An 11,303-nucleotide genomic window follows, 5' to 3' on the forward strand; every position below is an offset into this window, starting at 1 on the left:
ACTGGGTTAAATCCTTTTTATCAAATAGGACCACCAGAGTCTTCTCCCCATCATCTTAAGCAGACCCTACACCGATACTCTGTGGCATCCCTCAGGGATCTTGTGTGTCACCCACACTTTACAATATATTTACGAAGCTACTCTTCGACCGCCTGGACAACTTGGGTGTCTTCTACACTAACTACGCAGATGACACTCAAGTCCTCATTCCCCTTATTGGCTGTTACGACCATGATTCTAAACCGCTAAACAACATCTATCTCGAAATCCAAGCCTGGATGGCCACCAACAGTCTTTGCCTCAATGATGACAAAAAAGAGTTGATGATCGTGGGTACTCAGGCTTGCCTGAATAAACTGAACACTAGATACTCTTCCTTCATCATTGACGGTAATATAATCAATATCTCTAAAGAGATAAAAACAATGGTGGTCTACCTTGACTCAACACTCTCTCTCAAAAAACAGGTAAACAGTGTGATGTCCTCCACGGACTATACCAATAAACTGATCTACAGTTGTAAATCATACCTATCCACAAGCAGTTGCCTAGCGTTGGCTAGAGCACTTGTTCTATCTAAACTCGATTATTGCAACACATTATTTCTGGATTCATCTTTACATAACCTAAATAAACTCCAGGTACTCCAAAATAATTCTCTGAGAGCAGCACTCAGCCTTCACAGATCTTGCCATATTTCCTCTTACAGACAGAACGTCAACTGGCTACCCTTCCATGACAGAATCACATTACGCACCCTTGCCATCACACACAAATGCCTTACAAACTCAGCCCCGAAATACCTGGCGGACAACATTTTTATACACCAACCCACACGCACCACCAGATCATCTCACGGCCACAAGCTGGTGATACCAAAATTCAATCTAAAAACAGGTGGAAGAGCCAGCTTCCCAGTCCAAGCTGCCAAACAATGGAACTCTATTCCCATCCCTCTCAAACAGGAACCCTCTTTCCTCACCTTTAAAGCCAGTATAAAAACTTGGCTGTGCAACAAGCCTCATCACTCAGAGGCCTCCACCATGCTAACCGACCATTGTCTATTTATGCTTCTGCTCATCTTTGTTTGTCATACTACTGTATATTATCTTCTACTGACCCACCTGTTACCCGTGTCCCCCTTGCTGTCTCTACACTGGATTGTAATATGCCTGCCTTATCTGTATGTAACCATTACGTTTTTCAAGCGCCCAGTTACTTCAGGGTTTGGCGTGCGATACAAATAATAAACAAATACAAAATTCAAATAGATATATGAAACTTGACAAAAGACCAAAACAAGCAAAGACAAGCACCAAACAGCTGCAATTCCCAGAAACACCCCACAACTGTGCTCCAGAGGTCGAAGAAAACATACCAAAGGTCAAACTGAAGTGTGTATTCCTTTTCTCAGAGCCAGCAAAACACACAAAGGAACATGAAGATTTGCAGCTTGAGACACACCATTGCACTAGACTATGCAGTCTGCCTCAAGGTTTACGTGGATTGCATCAGCATCAAAATAAGTTCCCATTCTCACAGTAGAGTCCAATCTTCATTCAAATGTTCTAGGGCCCAGCCAGGTCAGTTTTTGAAATGTTTGTCAGCCTTTTCGCTCGGACCTATGACTTTTGCCCCTGAGACATAACCACCCTATTTGGCCCACTATGGAGGGTATTAATGCTACTATCACACTGGGTTTTTAATTTGCGGTCCTGATAGCAATATATTTGTTTGAATGAACTGGTCCCATGCTAGTGGCCTCCTGTTCATTCAAGCAAATACTCACCTAAGGCGGCTGCCAGGGAAATGGAAAGTGGAGCTCCTTGTGCAGCCGATCTACCATTTTCATAGGGGCCCGGTATATGGAATCAGAGGCGGAAGCGGCAGCAGCATCACTGCCAGAGGAATACGGTGAATGGTGTTGTTAGATGGTGAGTGAAGAAGCAGAGACTGGTGCAAGGGGGCATGAGGAAAATGGACACTGGCATTGGCAGCTATGAGCTTGCTCAGAACAAGTCTTTGATTGTTACATTCAGACCGCAATATGAGCAAGCTGATTGGCTGATTGGCTGTGGGGCCATCCCCAAGTGCTAATGGTACTTATTTCAGAAGCTACATTTCTGAGCTCTGCTGGATACAATGGTATATTTATGTTGTATTTGCTAAATGACCACACGTCCCTTACGGGTCCCGCTAAGGGACCAGGGCGCTAATAACGGGCTTGCAAGTCGCAAGCCCGTTATTAGCACCCTCCCCATTCCCATTGATCCCTATGGGGGCTCAAATGGGAATGGGGAATGGTTTGTTCAATGGGGACTTACCGATCCCGCCAGGGTCGGACTGCACTGGTAAGTCCCCATTGAACAAGACCGGTGCCGGTCCCGGTATTGGAGGGAGCCATGGCGCAAATAGCACCATGGCTACCTCCAATCACAGAATGAGGCCCTTTGTCATTCATGGCTCTATCCAATATCTATGGTTTTACATTTAGATACCTGAAGTGTTTACAATGTTTCACATGCTTTGAAATGTTCCAGTCTTCATGAGTACCATCTGATTACAGCTTTGGTTAATTTAGCTTTTCCAGTTAGAAAAATGCTTTTCATGGATAGTAGATTCTGTGCACTTTCTTTGGGCTAGTGCAGTGGCAGTACCGTTTTCACGTAGTTGTTGTTGTTGTTGACCTTGTCTCTGGAGAGGTTATTATATGCCTTAGTAGATGTTTTTCTCGTTACACATATTTGTTATTGCTAGGTGGGTATCTACATAGGTAGCAGGTCGATTTTCAAACATGTTTTTCTTTCATGAACTGCTATAGACACGTCATTATTTTTCAAACCCATCTAATGTTTACTTGTGGGTAATGGAGGAATATCTTATTGTTGGGATCCTTCCACAAATCCAACTGATTACTGTTGTTTTCATAGTCACAGTGAGAAATGTGCTCAATTGGTTTAGATTGATAGGATGCATGCACGGCATAATCTTTGTCTTTAGGTCTCGTTCAATAGAGTGTTTAAGTGCTTGCACATTTAAATCACTTCTTGCATAATACATGTCATGCTTAGATTGTAGTTTGCTTCAATGTGTTGTATGTTTTGTGAGCATTTTGGGATATATGTTTTCAATGCATGGGTGTGTATCCTGGGTGATTGAAGCCAATGGGTGTGAATCCAAGTTTTTTTTAGCAAATGGGCATGAAGGTTGAAGCCAGTAGGCATAGATTTCATGCTTGATGGTTAATGAGTGTTTGTTGTTTCTTATATTTCGGATGCTTATTCATGTTTAGATACTAGTTGTTCGTTTATTCTTTTCGATTCTGACCTTGCCCTTACTTTGTCCTATAGGTATATGAAACTAAGACCCAATATGTACATGCTTTCCAATGTGATTGCTCCCTTACAGTGCACGTTTGTGTCGTGTGATCTTCTGTCCGATTAATTACTTTCCTGTCGATTTCTTCTTTGTTATGTACTGGAGGGATAAGATATTGACCTCAATGGATATGGTCTTTGGAAATATGGTGATGGTTTGGACAATGGGTGTGACAATCCTTGAATTATTGATCCTTATTGATGATGGATGTTCCCCAACGAATGTGAGGGGTAATCTATTAGTGGCTGTGGAGGACTGCTTGCATTGCAAGGTTTGTGGGGAATTCAGAGTGTGTTTTTATGATTTGGTGGTGTGTATGTATCTCACGGTGATGGGGGAGAGAGTCTATGCGAGTGCCTGTATGTTAATAGTGGAATGATGTCCCGTATTCTAGCAGATCAGTTCCATTGTGTTGCAACAAATTATGCTAACTCACTTTCCTAAGGTATAGTATTGGAGGTATCTTGGCTCACATGGAAATTTGATTGTTGGTATGCATAGAGAGTGATTTGGGGTTCCATATTTGAAAGATGGGGAGTCAGTGAGTGAGAGATGGATGATTGGTGGATGTCTCCAGGTATGCTGCTACATATTCTAGTGAGATGTTATTGAGGGAGTTTCTGGGTGTGTATATTTTGCCATTTTCCTTATGCTGGAAGAATGATAAAATGCCTCCATTTCGCTTGCTTGAATCTTGGCTTCCTGTTCTCCTGCTTCCTCTGGAAACCTCACAGTGCAGTGTGATAATGCATTTGTAGAGAGTGCATATGCATGCTCAACATCATTTTCAACTATCAACAAAGTGTTGGGCATGAATATTGTGCATTCCATAATTGTATCTTGTCCCAACTAAGGATAATGACAAATTGATAATGTATATTGTGCCGCATTTGCTGATTCGTGGCAGAATAAATAAAGACAATTTGATTTTCCTGCTTTTTAGTATATCAAGATTATATTGACTTCAAGAAGTAGCAGGAATAGATGTAAGGTTGACACAGAGAGGTCCAACAAAAGGTTTGCATACAGTATTATGCAGAAAATGCATTTACCAGGTGTTACAAACAGGCATATTTCTGTAACGTATATAAAAGGTACAGCATTGCAGTGACATTAGCATGTCATGGAATCTAATTGATTCATACAATTTACACGTATTACTCAATGTTGAAGTTTGTCATAGTGCATGGTTTCTCAGATATTTAAAGGTAGTGGTTCTTAAGAACATAGCAAACGTACCCCTCTAGCCAAGCATTTCTGGACTGCTAGTCATGTCTGATTATAAGCCGCTAATATTCAGCAACATCATTATATATTCATTCTGTTTTCTCTGTTGCAGGTCATCAAGCGCAAAGATGGAATCTGATGATGAGCAAATTGTAGTATGGGTTTGCCAAGAAGAGAAAATTGTATGTGGATTAATAAAAGCTACAACGTGTTCTGATGTAGTGGAAGCCCTCCTTGAGGAACATCAGTCCACACATGGAGACAAAAGTATTCTCTTGGGGGATCCAAGTGAATATTGCATTGTGGAAAAGTGGAAGGGCTATGAGCGTGTTATACCGCCAGTGACAAAAATGCTGAAACTTTGGAAGGCCTGGGGGAAGGAGCAATTCAACGTGCATTTTGTTTTGTTGAAATCAAATGCCTCTCTTCCCATCCTACCATGGAGGATAGCTGAAGCAAAGGTCATTCCGAATGCAGAAAGGCAACGGGAGCCCAGTCCAGTGCATTTTATCCAGATGCTACCAGTTGACAAGCAGAAGAGGATTGTTCGAAAAGCTTTCAGGAAGTTGGCCAAGATTAGGCATGAGGTCCCTCAAGACCGAGACAGCATGGAAACAATTATGCATTTGATCCTTTCCCAGGACCATACCATACACCAGCAGTTTAACAGAATAAAAGAACTTGATGATGAAATTGAATCTTATGAATCGAGCCTTCACCTAGACAGGGAGGAAACTGATGGAGAAAACTATGTGCAGAATGCATACTTATTGAATGGTTCAAGCAAGGCTGGGGCAGAGACTTACACAGTGCATCGACAAAAGCACCCCCGTGACTCCCAGTTCAGCAATAGTGATGACATACATTATGTGGATGAAGAACTGAAGTACCATAAATTACTTATTGAGACTCTATCTGCAGAAATACAAAAGGAGATAATGACAACATGCCAGGAAACCGCAGGTGCCTGTGCAGAAGAGGCTTCCATGGATGAGTATTCTAACTTGGATAGCATCAAACATGACTTAGAAAAAAGCATGAAGTGTGGACTGAAAATCCACTCTCACTTGAGCTGCATTGGGAAAGAGTTGTCATATAGTGACTTGTTGCTTCAGAAGAAGGCAGACGAATATGACCGTCTGGCCAAAGAGCTCAGCTCTCTTGATATTAGGGACATGAACGAGCACATACTTTGTCCATCTGTTGAACATCTTGGAAAGGGAAGTAGCTGTGGGGAAAAGTATCTTTCTTGTAGACTCAGTAATCTGGATGTAAATGATACTGACTCGGACACTGGCATCAGCTCTACCCATAGTCAGGACTCTGAAACCATTGCAAGGGAAGTTATCCTCTTGTCAACATAGATACTGCAGGCGTCCCTTTAATGTAATGTGTTGTGTTCACTTCTGTGCAACCACTTTACATGTCAGAAATTGACTATTTTTCTAAAGCCAAGACAAACTAATAATTCTAAATCTCCTTTTCTCTTTAAATTAATGTAATATTATGTATACCCCCATTCACGTTTTACCATGTATTGTTGTCCTGCCATCAAATGGTCCAGTTAAATCTGTTAAACGCCTAAAAGAACATAGTAACCAGGGAACTAAGTATGACATTACTTAAGCACAGTTGTTTTTGAATATGCACTTATCTAATTATGCAAAACATATATTGTAAAGTATGAAAACGTGATTGTGTCTCCATTTGTATTTAATGCAATTCTCTTTTATGGATTTGCAGTGGCTAGAAGTTAATTGGGCATTTACAATGTTGTCCCTTTTCTTGCCCTGGTGTAATATGCAGATTGAAAAAAAAGGTTACGTGGTTTGCCACCTTAAACTGCCCAAAAGAAACGTCTAAAGACACATTATTTCCTGTAGTATTTTCAAATAATATCACATAAGGATAATACTATTTTCTGTTGTTTTATTCCCATGGGTCCTGACAGTATCAACGATTTTGCTATTTTTTTCTAGATATGCTAAATATCTGACCATTTATTTTAGATTGCTGTTGCCTGAATGTTATTAACCTCCAAAGCAAATGTTTCAGTTTATTGTAATTGTTTTGTGTATACTTTAGTTACCACTTAATTGAGCTTGTTAAGCCGCAAAATAGCACCATCCAATGATGTTTCTTTACATCTACGAAAGACATGCTTTCCACTAATTAACATAGAAAACAATCAATTGGAGATTAATTGCAATATTTTTCTGATAATAAGTCTGTATTTTGCTGAGGGTGCATCTAGATATCTGGGCCCAAATAGAGAAATCTTATAACAGACGTTGCTAGACCATTCCATTCAATGGGAAGTATCTTCCAATGTTTGGTTATGTTTATGTGTCGTAATATATATTCGACAAACAAACATGTTTTGCCTATGTGCCCCCATTCATTTCTTCCAAAAGAAGAATTTTTTCAGAGAAAAAGCAAGTTTGTGGATGAAGGCAGAACAAACAAAATACATTTTTTTGGATCACAACATTTACTTTAATCCATGGCTCATGTTTAAACAGTGCACATTGTTCCACCAACAAGCCATCAGTGAAGTAATTCCCTATAGCAAGTGTTTAGTACTGTCAACTCTAAAGTCAAGTATGTAGTTATGCTTCTGTGCATGTTGCACCAAAAAGCAGTTGGCCAGAATGGATGAGAGTTAAGTCTAGAGTGACTGGTTACATGTTCTAAGTGACATATTTCATATCGTAGAGCAGTGGTAGCCAAAATGTTCTGCTTGGTCTTTGTTGAGGATCTGCATTGATCAATGCCACTGCCAAAAATCAGCCCCCCAAAAATGTAATGGGAGTGATGGTTTCATGTCCTGAAAAAGTACTATTCCTAAAAGCACATTGCAGAAGTAATATTGATACAACACAAAAGGATCTACATAAAGCTATTATGAGTGGGTGGGGAGTTTTACCCAGTGAATTGTGGTTGCCACTTGTGGCAAATTGTGCATTTTAGAGCGGATGGACAACTACCATTAGTGATATATAGAAGGATGCATATTTCAATTTGTAGGGAGGTTTGTGAGTTCTACCATTAGAAATAATAATTGTAAAAAGAGAAATAGTGCTAAAGTATAATGCGCTTTGCACCAGTAACAATGACCAGAAATGTGATGCGTTTTTGTAAAAGGAACAACAATGTTCAAAGGAGTTGGATGACTCAACAAAGATAGTTCCAGAAAAAGAACGTATGTAATACAGTACCATGCATTTTAAAGCAAATTGAGACAGTGCCATACAACATGCATGCATGAGGCTGCACATTACTTGGAACATGTTAACTATCTGTGTTTGCCTTTCAAATGGGTCCAGCCTGCCGTTGGAAAGTTCGAATTCAGCGATTGATAAATCGAGTACCACATAATGGGAGAATAATTACCCTCGTTTTGAGGCATTTGAGGTTTTTCTTTACATATGGTTGCAGCAAATGGACATGTGGAGTCTGCAACTCACATTTGGTTACTAAACCATGCTTAAGACATTAACCGAATGGCATTTCTGGGGCCTTTGAGTTTGGGTTTGAATATCATGGCAGTACTTGGACATCTAATGCTACTTCTTTAAAATAAAAAGAGCTGCCTATGTCCCAATACAAAAATATTAAATTCAAAAGCCTAATGGCTTTGTCACTACGTATTTTGCAATCATTATCTCTCTCAGATATAAACATTTATATTTTAGATTATCGGTAGCTGCTCCCACTTAACATCCTTGATTGTGGCAGACTGATCTTCTGCATTAATCCTGGATTCGACGTTGATAGTAACATAAATAACATCCCAAAGGTCCAGCAGAGAAGTTCTAAACTCATCATGGAAGACCCTTATGATCGTTATGATCTCAGTGCCTGGATTTGCAGCAGATCCAGAGCAAAAGTGAGCCCATCACGGCCGCACAAAATGCTATAAAACGCCCCACGGGCCGTTCATTGCACATCTCTATCATAGACATAGGAAACCAGGCTTTAGGAAATCCGTTAAAAATCAGGAAAAATAAAATACTATTATAAATATTTCAGAAGTTCCCCAAAAAATTAAATTTTTCAAAATAATGAAGTATTGGAATAAATAGGCAAAACGTTAAGGGACATTATGGGCCTCATTATAAGTTAGGTGGTATGTAGGCGGTAAAAATCGTAGCAATACCAAGCAGTTTTTCAACTTGAAAAAAATATAGATTGATATATATGTCAGCATCCTGGAAAAGTATTCTGGCATGCTTATAACAATAAACCACTCTGGGTGGGGACATTACCAGGTCTTTTAATGCCTCGGGGCTAACGTTAAGGTCCTCACTTTGCCCTGACCTGTAATTTGACTAGGGATAATACCTGACCCAGTAATACCTGTACCAATTGTGGTTTATTGCTCAATTATTGTATGAAGAATTAAAAACTATTACTGTTTATGGAAGCAAAAGAAAGCAGTCATTCACTTGTAAAAAAATATTACTGATCAGAATGTCATGATACAGAGCTAGTTGTGGAAAACCTCTAATATGTGTTTCAATATAATTTTTGAGAGATTCAGGTCATCCTAATATTTCTTTTTAATTAACCCATGAATTTGGTGGCACACTTCAAATTTTAACAAATACATTCTTTGCATGTTTTCAGAGTAGTTTGAGAAATTATAGCATCTTTATCAGAAATCGTTCGAGATGTTCATGTAAATACTTAACCAGCACTTAGGGTTTGCAAAAAAAAGGAAACAACACACAATAGCTGAATACATTGTGCTCAATGATATTGTTCGATGCATGAAGCCATTTTAAGTGAAATGTACTGTGGAATAAGCTGAATTCATAGCTGACATAATTGTTCCCTTGGACGAATATATAATAGGATCGATTTTCCATTGAAATGGTTTGAGTTCAAGAAGGCTACCTGGTAGTGTTTTCATTGAATATCCAATTAAGAGTTGTAAATAGAAAATCTGAACAAAAGTTGATCTATTGGTCTGGGATCCTGGTTACTGCAAATGAATTAAGCCAGTGCCGTCTTTGCATGTATTAGTGTGGAAAATGCATTAGGAACTTTTTTAAGTACCACTTTATCAAAGTGTGTGTTGATTATTTGAAGCAATTTTGAGAACTTTTAAAATGTAAATATGTGTAAAAGGAAAATGCAATTATTGTGCTATTTGCTGTATTTCTCTGCCATTACAGTGTTAATGATGCTATTGTTACATACCTTCTAGGGTCATGTAGAGTGGTCAACACTTACCGCCTCCTCCTGACGCTAGTGTGTACATTCAGTGCAAAGTTGTACTCCATTCGTCAAATAATTCATTTGAGACTAATTGCCGTTCTTGTTTATCTTAAATAAGTATACCTTGGCAATACAGTGTATATTTTTAGTAATTTAAATATATTATGTGTCTGTGACAAAACATGTTCTGTGGCTTTTATACTTTTACACAATGTGACTGAAAATGTTAAACGATGCTGGACTAGCACTTGCAATGCATAGAAATGAGATGACTTCATTTGTGTTATATTGCCATCTCCGTCCTTAGCTAGCAGCTTTAATTAACCTGCAGTGACACCAATAAACATTGTCCTGATGCGTATCAAGTTGAAACACATAGACTATGATTAAGTGTTTAATATGTCTGTCTCATGCAGCTGTTCTACTTCTCTATATGTGTGATTTCATGGAAAATGTTACCCATCATATTTATTTGGTTTGTAGGAGTTTCTTGGGAACCGATTCAATGCTTCCCTTCATGTGCAATACAGAAAAACAATTGCCTAAAAATGGATAAAATAGTCTTAAATGTTTACATAATATAAAGGTGAATTCACTCAAATGTCTGTAAGCTTGCGCAACTACATTTGTTCATCTTGCTCATAATGCCTACAATAATATGCCTACAATTATATTTCAATAAATCATCAGTGCCATACAAAAGCTATTAAGCAGTCCCAGGTAGTCTTTGTGAATTATTCAACAGATTTTGTACATATGCCTACGAGTTTATATCTATCTGTCCGTCCCTTTTGTTCCATCTACACATTATTTCATCTACCTATCTGCCTGACTATATACAAAAAGACCCGATAGTTTATTGGGCATATTGGAAATATGACAATTTTCAAAAGAAAATGACTACAATCTCATGTTCAGCCTTCACTGGGACATTGCTGAGGCTTAACTCGTACACAGTGAAAATGGGCAGACCCTTGATTGCTCAAATGTACCCACTGGCAAACATATTTAGCAGCCTTTTCCGGTAGGGTGTTTCATCCATATTGGAATCAAAAATCGTATACATAGGGCACATGCAGCTCGATTTTGGGAGCAGTCTTTTAGGCTGAGGCATTGGCAGAAGGTTGCTATCACAGGTAAGAGAATCATCTTTATGTGAGGAAGAGGTACAACATGAATAGGATTCAGCTTAAGGGAAAGGAGAGTTAGAAAATAGGATTTAGTCGAGGGCAATTAAAACAGGCTTCAGTTGAGGGAGAGGTGGTCAACTAAAGTATTTAGTTAAAGGAGGGGTAAACATGTGAAATGAAATATAGCTGAAGAACGGGTACAAGGTAGCTGAAAACGGACAGGCCCCATTTTTGTGACTACTAATAAATACTACTAGGAGGAGAGAGAATCCCAGGAAGCACCTTGCATGACATTCATACATGTGGCATTTCGTGTCTGTGACTAGAGAGTGAGGACAAAGGTTT

The 11,303-nt window shown here is 39.1% G+C and overlaps 1 protein-coding gene across 2 annotated transcripts in view; it reads left to right on the forward strand.

Moving 5' to 3' along the window:
• Positions 1-10,534, forward strand: part of RASSF9 (Ras association domain family member 9) — a 267,358-nt gene extending 256,824 nt beyond the window's left edge. For both annotated transcript variants that reach the window (XM_069629322.1, XM_069629321.1), the window contains exon 2: positions 4,718-10,534. In XM_069629322.1, coding sequence (XP_069485423.1) covers positions 4,734-5,969 — 1,236 coding nt within the window. In that variant the 5' untranslated portion in view covers positions 4,718-4,733 and the 3' untranslated portion in view covers positions 5,970-10,534. The remainder of the gene's footprint in view (positions 1-4,717) is intronic.
• Positions 10,535-11,303: the final 769 nt, after the last annotated feature.

This window comes from Ambystoma mexicanum, chromosome 12, assembly GCF_040938575.1.
Source record: "Ambystoma mexicanum isolate Mex_15411 chromosome 12, UKY_AmexF1_1, whole genome shotgun sequence".
In the NCBI taxonomy this organism is placed as follows: Eukaryota; Metazoa; Chordata; class Amphibia; order Caudata; family Ambystomatidae; genus Ambystoma; species Ambystoma mexicanum.